This window comes from Oncorhynchus mykiss, chromosome 12 (assembly GCF_013265735.2).
Source record: "Oncorhynchus mykiss isolate Arlee chromosome 12, USDA_OmykA_1.1, whole genome shotgun sequence".
Lineage (NCBI taxonomy): Eukaryota > Metazoa > Chordata > Actinopteri > Salmoniformes > Salmonidae > Oncorhynchus > Oncorhynchus mykiss.
In genome coordinates, this window is record NC_048576.1 from 7,792,792 (window position 1) to 7,813,889 (window position 21,098).

Genomic DNA, 21,098 nt, shown 5'->3' on the forward strand with positions numbered 1-21,098 from the left:
AGAGGGACAGACAGAGAGGGACAGAAGGAGAGGGACACAAGGAGAAGGACAGAAGGAGAGGGACAGACAGAGAGGGACAGAAGGAGAAGGACAGATGGAGAGGGACAGAAGGAGAGGGACAGACGGAGAGGGACAGAAGTAGAAGGACAGACAGAGAGGGACAGAAGGAGAGGGACAGAAGGAGAGGGACAGACAGAGAGGGACAGAAGGAGAAGGACAGATGGAGAGGGACAGAAGGAGAGGGACAGACGGAGAGGGACAGAAGTAGAAGGACAGACAGAGAGGGACAGACGGAGAGGGACAGAAGGAGAAGGACAGACAGAGAGGGACAGACAGAGAGGGACAGAAGGAGAGGGACAGACGGAGAGGGACAGATGGAGAGGCACAGACGGAGAGGGACAGACAGAGAGGGACAGACAGAGAGGGACAGACAGAGAGGGACAGAAGGAGAGGGACAGACGGAGAGGGACAGACAGAGAGGGACAGAAGGAGAGGGACAGACGGAGAAGGACAGACAGAGAGGGACAGAAGGAGAGGGACAGACGGAGAAGGACAGATGGAGAGGGACAGAAGGAGAAGGACAGAAGGAGAGGGACAGAAGGAGAAGGACCGATGGAGAGGAACAGAAGGAGAGGGACAGACAGAGAGGGACAGAAGGAGAGGGACAGACGGAGAGGGACAGATGGAGAGGGACAGACGGAGAGGGACAGACAGAGAGGGACAGACAGAGAGGGACAGACAGAGAGGGACAGAAGGAGAGGGACAGACGGAGAGGGACAGACAGAGAGGGACAGAAGGAGAGGGACAGACAGAGAGGGACAGAAGGAGAGGGACAGAAGGAGAAGGACAGACAGAGAGGGACAGAAGGAGAGGGACAGACGGAGAAGGACAGATGGAGAGGGACAGACGGAGAAGGACAGACGGAGAGGGACAGACGGAGAAGGACAGACGGAGAGGGACAGACGGAGAGGGACAGAAGGAGAGGGACAGACAGAGAGGGACAGAAGGAGAGGGACAGACGGAGAAGGACAGACAGAGAGGGACAGAAGGAGAGGGACAGACGGAGAAGGACAGATGGAGAGAGACAGACGGAGAAGGACAGACGGAGAGGGACAGACGGAGAAGGACAGACGGAGAGGGACAGATGGAGAGGGACAGACGGAGAGGGACAGACAGAGAGGGACAGACAGAGAGGGACAGAAGGAGAGGGACAGACGGAGAGGGACAGACAGAGAGGGACAGAAGGAGAGGGACAGACAGAGAGGGACAGAAGGAGAGGGACAGACGGAGAAGGACAGACAGAGAGGGACAGAAGGAGAGGGACAGACGGAGAAGGACAGATGGAGAGGGACAGAAGGAGAAGGACAGAAGGAGAGGGACAGAAGGAGAAGGACCGATGGAGAGGAACAGAAGGAGAGGGACAGACAGAGAGGGACAGAAGGAGAAGGACAGAAGGAGAGGGACAGAAGGAGAAGGACAGAAGGAGAGGGACAGACAGAGAGGGACAGAAGGAGAGGGACAGATGGAGAGGGACAGAAGGAGAAAAACAGACGGCCCCGGCATGAGAGGTATGGTGGTTTGTGTTATTTACCTGCGGATAGTGAGTCGGAGAGTCTTGTAGGATCCTTTGACCAATGAGACGGCTTCCTGCCTGAATCCACTGAGTTCCACGTCGTTAATGACAACCACCTGGTCCCCTGGCAACAGGGGGTGTTCCAACAGATCTGCCTTCCCACCTCCCTCAACCTGGAGAAGAAAGAAGAATACATTTTCACTATACACATCTAGTCATCTCCATGATATGCATCACAGATGCCTTAAAAAATGTAGGGGTGTGGATAAAAAAAACAGTCAGTATCTGGTGTGACCATTTGCCTCATGCAGCACAACACATCTCCTTCGCATAGAGTTGGGTTTTTTAACCTTTATTTAACTAGGCAAGTCAGTTAAGAATACATTCTTATTTTCAATGTCAGCCTAGAAACAGTGGGTTAACTGCCTTGTTCAGGGGCAGAACGGCAGATTTTTACCTTGTCAGCTCAGGGATTCGATCTTGCAACCTTTTGGATATTAGTCCAACTCTCTAACCACTAGACTACCTGCCGCCCTTGATTTTTGTGTGTGGAATGTTATCCCACTCCTCTTCAATGGCTGTGCAAAGTTGCTGGACATTGGCTGGAGCTGGAACATGCTGTCGTACACGTCGATCCAGAGCATCCCAAACATGCTCAATTGATGACATGTCTGATGAGTATTCAGGCTACGGAAGAACTGGGACATTTTCAGCTTCCAGGAATTGGGTACAGATCCTTGCGACATGGGGCTGTGCATTATCATGCTGAAACATGAGGTGATGGCAGCGAATGAGTGACAAGACAATGGGCCTCAGGATCTCGTCATGGTATCTTTGTGCATTTAAACCGCCATCAATAAAATGCAAGTGTGTGGTTGTCGGTAGCGTATGCCTGCCCCATACCATAACCCCACCGCCACCATGGGGCACTCTGTTCACAATGTTGACATCAGCAAACCCCTCGCCCACACAACGCCATACACACTGTCTGCCATCTGCCCGGTACAGTTGAAACCAGGATTCATCCATGAAGAGCCCACTAGTCCAGCGTGCCAGTGACCATTGAAGGTGAGCGTTTGCCCACTGAAGTCGGTTACGACGGCGAATTCAGGTCAAGGCCCGGTGAGGATGACGAGCACTGTGAGGATGACGAGCACGCAGATGAGCTTCCCTGAGACGATTTCTGACAGTTTGTGCAGAAATTCTTCAGTTGTGCAAACCTAGTTTCATCAGCTGTCCGGGTGGCTGGTCTCAGACGATCCCGGAGGTGAAGAAGTCGGATGTGGAGGTCCTGGGCTGGCATGGTTACACGTGGTCTGCGGTTGTGAGGCCGGTTGGACGTACTGACAAATTCTCTAAAACGACGTTGGTGGTGGCTTATGGTAGAGAAATTAACATTTAATTATCTGACAAGAGCTCTGGTGGACATTCCTGCAGTCAGCATGCTCCCTCAACACCTGAGACATCTGTGACATTGTGTTGTGTGACAAAACTGCACATTTCAGAGTGGCCTTATACTGTCCCCAGCACAAGGTGCACCTGTGCAATTATCATGCTATTTAATCAGCTTCTTGATATGCCACACCTGTCAGGTGGATGGATTATTTTGGCAAAGGAGAAAAGTTCACTAACAGGGATGTAAACAAATTTGTGCACAACATTTTAAAAAAAAAAAATCTTTGAAAATTAAAAGCTTGTGGTGATATTTCACAGAGATACACTTGTTTTTTTGTGAGGTCTTTGTAAAACAAAAAAACAAAACAAACAACAGGAACTTCATATTATTTTGAACACTGTATAGTAGAATCTTAAAACAAATAAGCTTTTTTTTGTGCGTATTTCTGGGATCTTTTATTTCAGCTCATGAAACACGGGACCAACACTTTACATGTTGTGTTTATATTTTTGTTCAGTGTATATAATTGCCGTTTTGACAGAATATTGCAATTGAAAACGTGGAATATTTTGAATAATCAGAGAAGCAGACATGTTTTGTATTTTTATTTTATTTAACTAGTCAGTTAAGAATAACTTCTTATTTTTAATGACGGCCGAGGAACTACACTCCCTTAGTGGTAAATAGAGAAAAGGCCAGGGGGGATTTGCTTAACTTAAAAGTGTCTTAAAAGACTACAGATGCTGCCAAGGTTCTGACAATGAACCTATCAATATGGTCTTCCTCCCAAAGGGCACCCTATTCCCTATATAGTGCACTGCTTTTCACCAGGGCCCATAAGGCTTTGGTCAAAAGTAGTGCTCTATATAGGAAAGAGGGGTGCCCTTTGGGAGGCTACCATGGACATGAACAAAAAACACTCATTCTCTTAACCTTTCCTTAGCCCTCTTCTTCTAGCAGTCCCAGGTTAGGCGAGACAGCATGTCTGAGTGCCAATACACTGTCCACAGTACACTGTCCACAGTACACTGTCCACAGTACACTGTCCACAGTACACTGTCCACAGTAATGGCCTTCAATAACAAACAAATAAAATAACAACTTGCTGTAATGGGTATCTATTATCTTTAAGTCTGTATTGGGTATCTCTTATCTTTAAGTCTGTATTGGGTATCTATTATCTTTAAGTCTGTATTGGGTATCTATTATCTTTAAGTCTGTATTGGGTATCTATTATCTTTAAGTCTGTATTGGGTATCTATTATCTTTAAGTCTGTATTGGGTATCTATTATCTTTAAGTCTGTATTGGGTATCTATTATCTTTAAGTCTGTATTGGGTATCTATTATCTTTAAGTCTGTAATGGGTAACTATTATCTTTAAGTCTGTATTGGGTATCTATTATTTTTAAGTCTGGATTGGGTATCTATTCTCCTTCAGTCTGGATTGGGTATCTATTCTCCTTCAGTCTGGATTGGGTATCTATTCTCCTTCAGTCTGGATTGGGTATCTATTATCTTTAAGTCTGTATTGGGTATCTATTATCTTTAAGTCTGTATTGGGTATCTATTATCTTTAAGTCTGGATTGGGTATCTATTATCTTTAAGTCTGGATTGGGTATCTATTATCTTTAAGTCTGTATTGGGTATCTATTATCTTTAAGTCTGTATTGGGTATCTATTATCTTTAAGTCTGTATTGGGTATCTATTATCTTTAAGTCTGTATTGGGTATCTATTATCTTTAAGTCTGTATTGGGTATCTATTATCTTTAAGTCTGTAATGGGTAACTATTATCTTTAAGTCTGTATTGGGTATCTATTATCTTTAAGTCTGGATTGGGTATCTATTCTCCTTCAGTCTGGATTGGGTATCTATTCTCCTTCAGTCTGGATTGGGTATCTATTCTCCTTCAGTCTGGATTGGGTATCTATTATCTTTAAGTCTGTATTGGGTATCTATTATCTTTAAGTCTGTATTGGGTATCTATTATCTTTAAGTCTGGATTGGGTATCTATTATCTTTAAGTCTGTATTGGGTATCTATTATCTTTAAGTCTGTATTGGGTATCTATTATCTTTAAGTCTGTATTGGGTATCTATTATCTTTAAGTCTGTATTGGGTATCTATTATCTTTAAGTCTGTATTGGGTATCTATTATCTTTAAGTCTGGATTGGGTATCTATTATCTTTAAGTCTGTATTGGGTATCTATTATCTTTAAGTCTGTATTGGGTATCTATTCTCCTTCAGTCTGGATTGGGTATCTATTATCTTTAAGTCTGTATTGGGTATCTATTATCTTTAAGTCTGTATTGGGTATCTATTATCTTTAAGTCTGTATTGGGTATCTATTATCTTTAAGTCTGGATTGGGTATCTATTATCTTTAAGTCTGTATTGGGTATCTATTATCTTTAAGTCTGTATTGGGTATCTATTATCTTTAAGTCTGTATTGGGTATCTATTATCTTTAAGTCTGTATTGGGTATCTATTATCTTTAAGTCTGTATTGGGTATCTATTATCTTTAAGTATGTATTGGGTATCTATTATCTTTAAGTCTGTATTGGGTATCTATTATCTTTAAGTCTGTATTGGGTATCTATTATCTTTAAGTCTGTATTGGGTATCTATTATCTTTAAGTCTGTATTGGGTATCTATTATCTTTAAGTCTGTATTGGGTATCTATTATCTTTAAGTCTGTATTGGGTATCTATTATCTTTAAGTCTGTATTGGGTATCTATTATCTTTAAGTCTGTATTGGGTATCTATTATCTTTAAGTCTGTATTGGGTATCTATTATCTTTAAGTCTGTATTGGGTATCTATTATCTTTAAGTCTGTATTGGGTATCTATTATCTTTAAGTCTGTATTGGGTATCTATTATCTTTAAGTCTGTATTGGGTATCTATTATCTTTAAGTCTGGATTGGGTATCTATTCTCCTTCAGTCTGGATTGGGTATCTATTATCTTTAAGTCTGGATTGGGTATCTATTATCTTTAAGTCTGTATTGGGTATCTATTATCTTTAAGTCTGTATTGGGTATCTATTATCTTTAACTCTGTATTGGGTATCTATTATCTTTAAGTCTGTATTGGGTATCTATTATCTTTAAGTCTGTATTGGGTATCTATTATCTTTAAGTCTGTATTGGGTATCTATTATCTTTAAGTCTGTATTGGGTATCTATTATCTTTAAGTCTGTATTGGGTATCTATTATCTTTAAGTCTGTATTGGGTATCTATTATCTTTAAGTCTGTATTGGATATCTATTCTCCTTCAGTCTGGATTGGGTATCTATTATCTTTAAGTCTGGATTGGGTATCTATTATCTTTAAGTCTGTATTGGGTATCTATTCTCCTTCAGTCTGGATTGGGTATCTATTATCTTTAAGTCTGTATTGGGTATCTATTATCTTTAAGTCTGTATTGGGTATCTATTATATTTAAGTCTGGATTGGGTATCTATTATCTTTAAGTCTGTATTGGGTATCTAATATCTTTAAGTCTGTATTGGATATCTATTCTCCTTCAGTCTGGATTGGGTATCTATTCTCCTTCAGTCTGGATTGGGTATCTATTATCTTTAAGTCTGTATTGGGTATCTATTATCTTTAAGTCTGTATTGGGTATCTATTATCTTTAAGTCTGTATTGGGTATCTATTATCTTTAAGTCTGTATTGGGTATCTATTATCTTTAAGTCTGTATTGGGTATCTATTATCTTTAAGTCTGTATTGGGTATCTATTATCTTTAAGTCTGTATTGGGTATCTATTATCTTTAAGTCTGTATTGGATATCTATTCTCCTTCAGTCTGGATTGGGTATCTATTATCTTTAAGTCTGGATTGGGTATCTATTATCTTTAAGTCTGTATTGGGTATCTATTATCTTTAAGTCTGTATTGGATATCTATTCTCCTTCAGTCTGGATTGCGTATCTATTATCTTTAAGTCTGTATTGGGTATCTATTATCTTTAAGTCTGTATTGGGTATCTATTATCTTTAAGTCTGTATTGGGTATCTATTATCTTTACGTCTGGATTGGGTATCTATTCTCCTTCAGTCTGGATTGGGTATCTATTATCTTTAAGTCTGTATTGGGTATCTATTATCTTTAAGTCTGGATTGGGTATCTATTCTCCTTCAGTCTGGATTGGGTATCTATTATCTTTAAGTCTGGATTGGGTATCTATTATCTTTAAGTCTGTATTGGGTATCTATTATCTTTAAGTCTGTATTGGGTATCTATTCTCCTTCAGTCTGGATTGGGTATCTATTCTCCTTCAGTCTGGATTGGGTATCTATTATCTTTAAGTCTGGATTGGGTATCTATTATCTTTAAGTCTGGATTGGGTATCTATTATCTTTGAGTCTGGATTGGGTATCTATTCTCCTTCAGTCTGGATTGGGTATCTATTATCTTTAAGTCTGTATTGGGTATCTATTATCTTTAAGTCTGGATTGGGTATCTATTATCTTTAAGTCTGTATTGGGTATCTATTATCTTTAAGTCTGTATTGGGTATCTATTCTCCTTCAGTCTGGATTGGGTATCTATTATCTTTAAGTCTGTATTGGGTATCTATTCTCCTTCAGTCTGGATTGGGTATCTATTCTCCTTCAGTCTGGATTGGGTATCTATTCTCCTTCAGTCTGGATTTGGTATCTATTCTCCTTTAGTCTGTATTGGGTATCTATTCTCCTTCAGTCTGGATTGGGTATCTATTCTCCTTTAGTCTGGATTGGGTATCTATTCACTTTCTTCCCTCTCTCCATTTGTTGCTTTTCAGACTAGCCAAGCTTTTGGTGCTGACATTCCTCTCTCTCTCTCTCTCTCTCTCTCTGTCTCTCTCTCTCGGTCTCTGTCTCTCTCGGTCTCTCTCTCTCTCGGTCTCTCTCTCTCTCTCAGTCGCTCTCTCTCTCTCAGTCGCTCTCTCTCTCCCTCTCTCTCTCCCTCTCTCTCGGTCTCTCTCAGTCGCTCTCTCTCTCTCCCTCTCTCTCTCCCTCTCTCCCTCTCTCTCGGTCTCTCTCTCTCAGTCGCTCTCTCTCTCCCTCTCTCTCTCTCTCTCTCCAGCTCTCTCTCTCCCTCTCTCGGTCTCTCTCTCTCTAGGTCTCTCTCTCTCTCGGTCTCTCTCTCGGTCTCTCTCTCGGTCTCTCTCTCTCTCTCTCTCTCTCTCGGTCTCTCTCTCTCTCTCTCTCTCTCGATCTCTCTCTCTCTCTCTCGGTCCCTCTCTCTCTCTCGGTCTCTCTCTCTCTCTCTCGGTCTCTGTCTCTCTCTCTCTCGGTCTCTCTCTCTCTCTGTCGCTCTCTCTCTCCCTCTCTCCCTCTCTCTCGGTCTCTCTCTCTCTGTCGCTCTCTCTCTCTCCCTATCTCTCTCCAGCTCTCTCTCTCTCCCTCTCTCTCTCTCTCCGTCTCTCTCGCTTTCTCTCTCTCTCTCTGTCTCTCACCCTGCCTCTCTCTTTCTCCCTCTCTCTTGTACTCTAGCCAGAAGCCTGGGCTACATTCTAGATTGCACTCTTGCCCGGCTTTATAAGAGGTTGTGTGGGGGCTGGGGGCACAGAACAGCAAGGGGCCTGGATAGAGGCTTGATGTCTTGGCACATTCAAATCTGCTGAACAAAGCCTACCAAGAAGGAGCATCACAATAGCTGGACAGTAAAGCACCAGCAGGCAGCTAGCCATTTCTGACCTATACCACACAAGACTAGCATGCCTAGCTCTCTGACCTATACCACACAAGACTAGCATGCCCTGCTCTCTGACCTATACCACACAAGACTAGCATGCCTAGCTCTCTGACCTATACCACACAAGACTAGCATGCCCTGCTCTCTGACCTATACCACACAAGACTAGCATGCCTAGCTCTCTGACCTATACCACACAAGACTAGCATGCCTAGCTCTCTGACCTATACCACACAAGACTAGCATGCCTAGCTCTCTGACCTATACCACACAAGACTAGCATGCCTAGCTCTCTGACCTATACCACACAAGACTAGCATGCCTAGCTCTCTGACCTATACCACACAAGACTAGCATGCCTAGCTCTCTGACCTATACCACACAAGACTAGCATGCCTAGCTCCCTGACCTATACCACACAAGACTAGCATGCCTAGCTCTCTGACCTATACCACACAAGACTAGCATGCCTAGCTCTCTGACCTATACCACACAAGACTAGCATGCCTAGCTCTCTGACCTATACCACACAAGACTAGCATGCCTAGCTCTCTGACCTATACCACACAAGACTAGCATGCCCTGCTCTCTGACCTATACCACACAAGACTAGCATGCCTAGCTCTCTGACCTATACCACACAAGACTAGCATGCCTAGCTCTCTGAGCATGGCCTAGCTCTCTGTCATGGTTCTGGCCCTGCTCTCTGGCCCTGTCATGGTTCTGTCTCTGGCCCTGTCATGGTTCTGTCTCTGGCCCCGTCATGGTTCTGTTCTGGTCCTGCTCTCCGGCCCTGTCACGGTTCTGTCTCTGTGCTCCCCCGGGCCTCTCTGCTGTGTAGCCGCCTGGGGAAGCATGTCTCTGTGTAGCCGCCTGGGGAAGCATGTCTCTGTGTGGCCGCCTGGGGAAGCATGTCTCTGTGTGGCCGCCTGGGGAAGCATGTCTCTGTGTGGCCGCCTGGGGAAGCACATCCTTCCTGCAGTAAAGCAGATTAGTAGTGCTGACACAGTAGGCCAGACATCTCCTCCTGCAGTAAAGCAGATTAGTAGTGCTGACACAGTAGGCCAGACATCTCCTCCTGCAGTAAAGCAGATTAGTAGTGCTGACACAGGAGGCCCCACAACCCCTCCTGCAGTAAATCAGATTAGTAGTGCTGACACAGGAGGCCCCACAACCCTCCTGCAGTAAAGCAGATTAGTAGTGCTGACACAGGAGGCCCCACAACCCCTCCTGCAGTAAATCAGATTAGTAGTGCTGACACAGGAGGCCCCACAACCCTCCTGCAGTAAAGCAGATTAGTAGTGCTGACACAGTAGGCCAGACATCTCCTCCTGCAGTAAAGCAGATTAGTAGTGCTGACACAGGAGGCCCCACAACCCCTCCTGCAGTAAATCAGATTAGTAGTGCTGACACAGGAGGCCCCACAACCCCTCCTGCAGTAAAGCAGATTAGTAGTGCTGACACAGGAGGCCCCACAACCCTCCTGCAGTAAATCAGATTAGTAGTGCTGACACAGGAGGCCCCACAGCCCTCCTGCAGTAAATCAGATTAGTAATGCTGACACAGGAGGCCCCACAACCCTCCTGCAGTAAAGCAGATTAGAAGTGCTGACACAGGAGGCCCCACAACCCTCCTGCAGTAAATCAGATTAGTAGTGCTGACACAGGAGGCCCCACAACCCTCCTGCAGTAAAGCAGATTAGAAGTGCTGACACAGGAGGCCCCACAGCCCTCCTGCAGTAAATCAGATTAGTAGTGCTGACACAGGAGGCCCCACAACCCTCCTGCAGTAAAGCAGATTAGAAGTGCTGACACAGGAGCTCCCACACCCCTCCTGCAGTAAAGCAGATTACTAGTGCTGACTCAGGAGGCCCCACAGCCCTCCTGCACTAAATCAAATTAGTAGTGCTGACTCAGGAGGCCCCACAGCCTAATCCACACCCTCTATCCCTCTACCTCACCCTCTATCCCTCTACCAAACAACCTCTATCCCTCTACCCCACACCCTCTACCACACAACCTCTATCCCGCTACCCCTCACCCTCTAACCCTCTACCCCACCCTCTAACCCTCTACCCCACACCCTCTATTCCATGACCCCACACCCTCTCTATCCCTCTACCCCACCCTCTCTATCCCTCTACCCCACACCCGCTATCCCTCTACCCCACCCTCTAACCCTCTACCCCACACCCTCTATCCCTCTACCCCACACCCCCTCTATCCCTCACCCTCTATCCCATGACCCCACACCCCTTCTATCTTTCTACCTCACACCCTCTATCCCTCTACCCCACACCCGCTATCCCTCTACCCCACCCTCTAACTCTCTACCCCACACCCTCTATCACTCTACCCCACACCCCCTCTATCCCTCACCCTCTATCACTCTACCCCACACCCCCTCTATCCCTCACCCTCTATCCCTCTACCTCACACCCTCTATCTCTCTGCCCCACACCCTCTACCCCCTCTATCCCTCTACCCCACACCCCCTCTATCCCTCTACCCCACACCCTCTCTCTCCCTCTACCACGCACCCACTCTCTCTCTCTCTCTCTCTACCCCACACCCTCTCTCTCTACCCCACACCCTCTCTCTCTCTCTCTACCCCACACCCCCTCTCTCTCTACCCCACACCCTCTCTCTCTCTCTACCCCACACCCTCTCTCTCTCTCTCTACCCCACACCCCCTCTCTCTCTAACACCCCCCCCCCCTTCTCTCTCTCTAACCCACACTAGAGGTCGACCAATTAATCGGAATGGCCGATTAATTAGGGCCGATTTCAAGTTTCCATAACAATCGGTAATCAGCATTTTTGGACACCGATCACGGCCGATTACATTGCACTCCACGAGGAGACCGCCTGTTATGCGAGTGCAGCAAGGAGCCACGGTAAGGTGCTAGCTAGCATTAAACTTATCTTATAAAAAACAATCAATCTTCACATACTCACTAGTTAACTACACATGGTTGATGATATTACTAGTTTATCTAGCTTGTCCTGCGTTGCATATAATCGATGTGGTGCCTGTAATATTCTCATTGAATCACAGCCTACTTCGCCAAACGGGTGATGATGTAACAAGCGCATTCGCAAAAAAAGGCACTGTCGTTGCACCAATGTGTACCTAACCATAAGCATCAATGCCTTTCTTAAAATCAGTTAATATTGCCTGCTAACATGAATTTATTTTAACTTGGGAAATTGTGTCACTTCTCTTGTGTTCTGTGCAAGCAGAGTCAGGGTATATGCAGCAGTTTGGGCCGCCTGGCTCGTTGTGAACTGTGTGTAGACCATTTCTTCCTGACAAAGACCGTAATTAATTTACCAGAATTGTACGTAATTATGACATAACATTGAAGGTTGTACAATGTAACAGCAATATTTAGACTTATGGATGCCACCCGTTAGATAAAATACGGAACGGTTCCGTATTTCACTGAAAGAATAAAACGTTTTGCTTTCGAAATGATTGTTTCCGGATTCGACCATATTGATGACCTAAGGCTCGTATTTCTGTGTGTTATTATGTTATAATTAAGTCTATGATTTGATATAGCAGTCTGACTGAGCGGTGGTAGGCAGCAGCAGGCTCATAAGCATTCATTCAAACAGCACTTTCGTGCGTTTGACAGTAGCTCTTCGCTGTGCTTCAAGCATTGCGCTGTTTATGACTTCAAACCTATCAACTCTCGAGATTAGGCTGGCAATACTATAGTGCCTATAAGAACATCCAGCCTGCCTCCCGGGTGGCGCAGTGGTTAAGGGCGCTGTACTGCAGCCATCAGAGTCCCTGGGTTCGCGCCCAGGCTCTGTCGCGACCGGGAGGTCCGTGGGGCGACGTCCGGGCTAGGGAGGGCTTGGTCGGTAGGGATGTCCTTGTCTCATCGTGCACCTGAGGCGGGCCGGGCGCAGTGTGCGCTAACCAAGGTTGCCAGGTGCACGGTGTAGCCTCCGACACATTGGTGCGGCTGGCTTCCGGGTTGGATGCGCGCTGTGTTAAGAAGCAGTGCGGCTGGTTGGGTTGTGTATCGGAGGACGCATGACTTTCAACCTTCGTCTCTCCCGAGCCCGTACGGGAGTTGTAGTGATGAGACAATTGCAACTATACAATTGGATACCACGAAATTGGGGAGAAAAAGGGGTAACACTTTTTTTAAAAGAACATATTTTTTTTTTCTCAAGACAGAGGCTTTGTCCCAAAAGAGTACCCTATTCCCTACATAGTGCACTACTGTTGACCAGATCCCTATGGAACCCTATTCCCTATATAGTGCACTACTTTAGACCAGAGCCCTATGGGCTGTTGTCGAAAGTAGCAAGCTAAATCGGGAATAGGGTGCCATTTGTGACGCAGGCCAAGGCATTTTCTCAGGGCATAAAGCCCTAATAAGGCTGGTGGAGAGAGAAGATGGTATGCAACGTATTTCCCTCTCAGTCTAGAGTCTGGCCTTTCAGATCAATTACATTATCCCATTATCTGGTGGGAATGAACTACACATAACCCATCTGATGGGAATAAACTACACATCAACCATCAGGTGAGAATAAACTACACATCACCCATCAGGTGGGAATAAACTACACATGAACCATCAGGTGGGAATAAACTACACATCACCCATCTGGAGGAATAAACTACACCACCCATCTGGAGGAATAAACTACACATCACCCATCTGGTGGGAATAAACTACACATCACCCATCTGGAGGAATAAACTACACATCACCCATCTGGTGGGAATAAACTACACATCACCCACCTGGAGGAATAAACTACACATCACCCATCTGGTGGGAATAAACTACACATCAACCATCTGGAGGAATAAAGTACACCACCCATCTGGAGGAATAAACTACACATCACCCATCTGGTGGGAATAAACTACACATCACCCACCTGGTGGAATAAACTACACATCACCCATCTGGTGGGAATAAACTACACATCGCCCATCTGGAGGAATAAACTACACCACCCATCTGGAGGAATAAACTACACATCACCCATCTGGTGGGAATAAACTACACATCACCCATCTGGAGGAATAAACTACACATCACCCATCTGGAGGAATAAACTACACATCACCCATCTGGTGGGAATAAACTACACATCACCCATCTGGTGGGAATAAACTACACATCACCCATCTGGTGGGAATAAACTACACATAACCCATCTGGAGGAATAAACTACACATCACCCATCTGGTGGGAATAAACTACACATCAACCATCAGGTGAGAATAAACTACACATCAACCATCAGGTGAGAATAAACTACACATCACCCATCAGGTGGGAATAAACTACACATCACCAATCTGATGGGAATAAACTACACATCACCCATCTGATGGGAATAAACTAAACATCACCCATCTGGAGGAATAAACTACACATCACCCATCTGGAGGAATAAACTACACATCACCCATCTGGTGGGAATACATTACACATCACCCATCTGGAGGAATAAACTACACATCACCCATCTGGAGGAATAAACTACACATAACCCATCTGGTGGGAATAAACTACACATAACCCATCTGGAGGAATAAACTACACATCACCCATCTGGTGGGAATACATTACACATCACCCATCTGGAGGAATAAACTACACATCACCCATCTGGTGGGAATAAACTACACATCACCCATCTGGAGGAATAAACTACACCACACAGTGCCAATCTGGAGGAATAAACTACACATCACCCATCTGGAGGAATAAACTACACTACACATCACCCATCTGGAGGAATAAACTACACTACACATTGCCCATCTGGAGGAATAAACTACACTACATATCACCCATCTGGAGGAATAACCTACACAAACCCATTTGGAGGAATAACCTACACATCACCCATCTGGAGGAATATACTACACATCACCCATCTGGAGGAATAAACTACACATCACCCATCTGGAGGAATAAACTACACTACACATCACCCATCTGGAGGAATAAACTACACTACACATCGCCCATCTGGAGGAATAAACTACACTACATATCACCCATCTGGAGGAATAAACTACACTACATATCACCCATCTGGAGGAATAACCTACACAAACCCATTTGGAGGAATAACCTACACATCACCCATCTGGAGGAATAAACTACACATCACCCATCTGGAGGAATAAACTACACATCACCCATCTGGAGGAATAAACTACCCATCTGGAGGAATAACCTACCCACCTGGAGGAATAACCTACCCACCTGGAGGAATAAACTACACTACACATCACCCATCTGGAGGAATAAACTACACTACACATTGCCCATCTGGAGGAATAAACTACACTACATATCACCCATCTGGAGGAATAACCTACACAAACCCATTTGGAGGAATAACCTACACATCACCCATCTGGAGGAATATACTACACATCACCCATCTGGAGGAATAAACTACACATCACCCATCTGGAGGAATAAACTACACTACACATCACCCATCTGGAGGAATAAACTACACTACACATCGCCCATCTGGAGGAATAAACTACACTACATATCACCCATCTGGAGGAATAAACTACACTACATATCACCCATCTGGAGGAATAACCTACACAAACCCATTTGGAGGAATAACCTACACATCACCCATCTGGAGGAATAAACTACACATCACCCATCTGGAGGAATAAACTACACATCACCCATCTGGAGGAATAAACTACCCATCTGGAGGAATAACCTACCCACCTGGAGGAATAACCTACCCACCTGGAGGAATAAACTACACCATACCCATCTGGAGGAATAAACTAGAGTAAAATAAAGTAGTGTACATAATGTGAAATGCACTTGAAATAAAACTTGATTTGATTTTGATTTATACTCAGTCTGTCTGTTTGTCTGAATGAATAAATAAACAACACACTATCTTGGTAAAGGGAAGTAGGAAAACTTGGGCTGAAGTAAGTTTGTGGTACGCTCAGCCCGAGCGAACAAACCATTCACGGGCAACAATGCACAGAACTCATAGAGGGAAGTAGGAACTAGGAAGAGTAATGTCATGTCATTATGGACTAAACACATTAATGCCCATAATCATTCCTTCTGCATCAAACACACAGTAGCATTGTCAATCAGCATGTTCTTCATGTGGGAAGGAATGAGGAAAGCCCAAACAGTACCCTATTCCCTATGTAGTGCACTACTTTCAACCAGGGCCCATAGGGCTATAGTCATGGAGATGCAGGGCGTTAGGAAGCAGGTGTAGTTGGAGAGTTTCATATAAATGAGCATGTAATGATACAAAAACAAGAGACACGTTTGGACACGAGAACAACAGAGAACACCATTGTGTTCGTGAGAGTCTCTTCTTTCTGTAGAGGGGTCATAATAGTTTTGATGGCCAAACCGTTTGAACGATACAGGCGATTCTGTGAGAAGACTGATTTTTGGGATGTCTCATGGTCTGACAAACACAGCTCTAGCTCTGTCACCTTTCACCGCAGATGGGATGTCTCATGGTCTGACAAACACAGCTCTAGCTCTGTCACCTTTCACCGCAGATGCAGAAGTGCGAAATCGGGGGATGCGGTGGATTGAGATGTATCCAATGCAATAAGATACCTCCAATATAACTGATTGATTTTTATGGGGATTTTTTTATTACGCAAATCGAAATTTTCGCTGGGGAGCGGACATCGACTCTAGGGGTTTTTAAAGATACTATAGTCGTCGCATTTCACATTGGTTTTTATCAACTACAAAAAGGTAAGATGTGTTTTTAATTCTGGTTCCGCTCTGCACACACAAGCTTGTTAGCTAGCTAGCTAGCTCTGGTCTAGCTTTCGAAAACATTATGTGGAATGGAATGGAATGGAATGGAACTGAGAGTCATGATCAAGGGCTAGCTCTGGTCCAACGTTAGCTAGCTCTGGTCCACGTTAGTTAAGACAACTCTCTGAAGTTCAAAGACATTTAAAGTTCCTTCATAGAAGCCGCTCCTCTGTAGGTATAATTCTGTGGGACTAATTCAGATAATGCATGTCATAACAACAAAATGCTGAGCGCTTCATGCCCAGTGTGTTTTTTCTGGGTTTGAACCGGTTCAGAACTTAGTTTTTCTGGGTCGGAACAGGGAACGGAACAAAGAAAAATATTGGTTCTGTTCAGAATGAAACTATTGAGAGTTATTGGTAACAAGTGTTAGTGTTACCATGTTTGTGCAGCCAAACATTGACATGCCTCCAAGAGTATCAAATTGAATCAGTTGCTCAAATGCAGAGCAGAATCCGTTCCACACCCTTCTGGAAGAGGTCTTACAGGGAATTCTGGATTGGAGCATCAAATTTCTGGCTTAATAACTATTCTCCAAACTTTGGCAACTCCCCTTAACTCACTGACCTCTATTCCCAAAATCAAAGAACATATCACGCCCTTCGACAAATCAGATCTGCTCCTCCCCACCTATAGACAGAAATTAAAGCCGGAAGCAATCGTGGTAAGTTCTGTTCAATGTTGGTCTGACCAATCGGAAATTCATGCTACACGACTGTTTTGATCACATGGACTGGGATACGTTCCGGGTCGCCTCGGGTATAACATTGACGACTACACTGACTGTTACATCAGAAAGTGCATTGAGGATGTTGTTCCTACAGTGACGATTAGAACAGATCCAAACCGGAAACCAAGATGGCAGAATTGGCTGAAAACTGAAAGAGTGAACCACCACATTTAACCACAGGACGGTGACTGGGAACATGGAGGAGTACAAACAGACCAGCGACGACCTCCGTAAGTCAATCAAAGATGCAAAAAAACATTACAGGGCCAAATGGAGTCACATTTCAATGGCTCAGAAATGAGATGCATGTGGCAGGGAATTCAGACAATCACAGATTATAAAGGGAAAACCAACCACCTCCCAATCTCTGTAGCCGACTTGAGTAGGTATTTTAAGAGTGTTAACCTTTTTGGGATGGGGGCAGCATTTTCACTTTTGGATGAATAGCGTGCCCAGAGTGAACTGCCTCCTACTCTGTCCCAGATGCTAATATATGCATATTATTATTAGTATTGGATAGAAAACACTCTGAAGTTTCTAAAACTGTTTGAATGATGTCTGTGAGTAACAGAACTCATATGACAGGTGAAAACCTGAGAAAAATCCAACCAGGAAGTGGGACATCTGAGGTTTGTAGTTTTTCAAAGCTTGGCATACCGAATACACATTGAGATATGGGTAAAGTTGCACTTCCTATGGCTTCCACTAGATGTCAACCGTCTTTAGAAACTTGAATGAGGATTCTACTATAAAGGAGGGGCTCATGAGACTTCTTTGAGTCAGTGGTCTGGCAGAGTGCCTTGGTCTCATGACGCGCGCTCCCGACAGAGTTACCTCTCGTTCCAGTGCTTTTCTTCAGACAAAGGAATTCTCCGGGTGGAACATTTTTGATGTTTTATGTTAAAAACATCCTAAAGATTGATTCCATACATCGTTTGACATGTTTCTAAAGGACTGTAACGGAACTTTTTCAGTTTTTGTCTGGACGAAGTGCCTGCGCCTCATGAAGATGGATTACTAGGCTGAACATTCTAACAAAAAGTGGCTATTTGGACATAAACAATGGACTTTATGGAACAAATCAGTAATTTATTGTTGAACTGGGATTCCTGGGAGTGCCTTCTGATGAAGATCATCAAAGGTAAGTGAATATTTATGGTGTTATTTCTACCTTTGTTGACTCCAAAATGGCAGATATTCCACTGGCTGTTTTGGGTTCTGAGCGTCGTTCTCAGATTATGCTTTTTCCGTAAGGTTTTTTAAAAATCTGACACAGCGGTTGCATTAAGGAGAAGTCTATCTTTAATTCTGTGAATAACAGTTGTATCTTTTATCAATGTTATTATGAGTATTTCTGCAAAATCACCGGATGTTTTGGAATCAAAACATTACTGCACGTAACGCGCCAACGTAAACTGAGATTTTTGCATATAAATATGCACATTATCGAACAAAACATACATAAATTGTGTAACATGATGTCCTGTGAGTGTCATCTGATGAAGATCATCAAAGGTTAGTGATTAATTTGATCTATATTTCTGCTTTTTGTGACTCCTATCTTTGGCTGTTTTTTGGACTTGGCTATGACCTAACATAATCATATGTTGTGCTTTCGCTGTAAAGCATTTTTGAAATCGGACACGATGGGTAGATTAGCAAGATGTTTATCTTTCATTTGCTGTATTGGACTTGTTAATGTGTGAAAGTTACATGTTCCTAAAAAATTGTTTTGAATTTCGCACGCTGCTGAACCCTCCCTGTGCAACTGGGTCCTAGACCCCAGGTGGCGAGGGCTGGCAACACCTCTGCCACACTGATACTCAACACAGGGGCCACACAGGGTTGTGTGCACAACCCCCTCCTTTACTCCCTGTTCACCCATGACTGCGTGGCAACGCACGACTCCAACTCAATCATCAAGTTTGCTGATGACACGACAGAGGTAGGTAGTAGGCCTGATTACCAACAACGACGAGACGGCCTACAGGCAGGAGACTAGAGGTGGAGCAGTGCCAGGAAAATAATATCTCCCTCAACATTAAAAAACCCCGAAGGAGATGATGGTGGACTACAGAAGACAGAAGAGGGAGCACGCCCCCATCCACATTGATGGGGCCCCAGTGGAGAGGGTCAAAAGCTTTAAGTTCCTTGACGTACACATCACTAGGGACCTGAAATGGTCCCACCACACTTCCACGTGGTGAAGAAGGTGCAACAGCACCTCTACAATCTCTGGCGGCTGAAGAAATTTGGCATGGCCCCTAAGACCCTCACACTTTTACACATGCACCATTGAGAGCATTCTGTTGGGAGACCATAAACCGAATGGCTCTCCAAAGGTTGGTGCAGTCAGCCCGACGCATTACAGAGGGCACACTGCCTGTACTCAAGGACATTTACAGCACTCTGTGTCAAAGGAAAGCTAAGAAGATCATCAAGTACCTCAGCCACCAGAGTCATGGTCTGTTCATTCTGCTACCATCTAGCAGACAGAGACGATACAGGTGCATCAAAGCCGGGACCGAAAGATTGAAAAACAGCTTCTATCTCTAGGCCATCAGACTGTAGAACAGCTTCTATCTCCAGGCCATCAGACTGTTGAACAGCTTCTATTACCATCAGACTGTTGAACAGCTTCTATCTCCAGGCCATCAGACTGTTGAACAGCTTCTATCTCCAGGCCATCAGACTGTTGAACAGCTTCTATCTCCAGGCCATCAGACAGTTGAACAGCTTCTATCTCCAGGCAATCAGACTGTTGAACAGCTTATATTACCATCAGACTGTTAAACAGCTTCTATCTCCAGGCCATCAGACTGTTGAACAGCTTCTATCTCTAGGCCATCAGACTGTTGAACAGCTTCTATCTCCAGTCCATCAGACTGTTGAACAGCTTCTATCTCCAGAACATCAGACTGTTGAACAGCTTCTATCTCCAGAACATCAGACTGTTGAACAGCTTCTATCTCCAGAACATCAGAGTGTTAAACAGCTTCTATCTCCAGACCATTAGACTGTTAAACAGCTTCTATCACCAGAACATCAGACTGTTGAACAGCTTCTATCTCCAGAACATCAGACTATTGAACAGCTTCTATCTCCAGAACATCAGACTGTTGAACAGCTTCTATCACCAGAACATCAGACTATTGAACAGCTTCTATCACCAGAACATCAGACTATTGAACAGCTTCTATCTCCAGAACATCAGACTGTTAAACAGCTTCTATCTCCAGAACATCAGACTGTTAAACAGCTTCTATCACCAGGCCATCAGACTTTTAAACAACTTATATCTCTAGAACATCAGACTATTGAACAGCTTCTATCTCCAGAACATCAGACTTTTAAACAGCTTCTATCACCAGGCCATCAGACTTTTAAACAGCTTCTATCACCAGGCCATCAGACTGATGAACAGCTTCTATCTCCAGAACATCAGACTGTTGAACAGCTTCTATCTCCAGACCCTGTTCAACAGCTTCTATCACCAGTCCATCAGACTGCTGAAAGCTTCTATCCCCATTGAGACCGTGTCTGTGCCTCGATCTAGGTTGGGCAAAACTAAACATGGCGGTGTTTGCTCTAGCAATCTCACTGGAATAAAGACCTCCTCCATTCCTGTCATTTTTGAAAGAGATTGCGATATCTCAAATCTCAAAATAGGGCTACTTAATGTTAGATCCCTCAAATCCAAGGCAGTTATAGTCAATGAACTAATCACTGATCATAATCTTGATGTGATTGGCCTGACTGGAACATGGCTTAAGCCTGATGAATTTACTGTGTTAAATGAGGCCTCTCCTCCTGGTTACACTAGTGACCATATCCCCCGCACATCCCGCAAATGTTGCTAACATTAGCAA

The 21,098-nt window shown here is 44.3% G+C and overlaps 1 protein-coding gene across 2 annotated transcripts in view; it reads right to left on the reverse strand.

Moving 5' to 3' along the window:
- Positions 1-21,098, reverse strand: part of LOC110523118 (protein Shroom3) — a 173,964-nt gene that overhangs the window by 145,237 nt on the left and 7,629 nt on the right. For both annotated transcript variants that reach the window (XM_036936803.1, XM_036936802.1), the window contains one exon: positions 1,592-1,746. In XM_036936803.1, the coding sequence (XP_036792698.1) occupies positions 1,592-1,746 (155 nt within the window). The remainder of the gene's footprint in view (positions 1-1,591; positions 1,747-21,098) is intronic.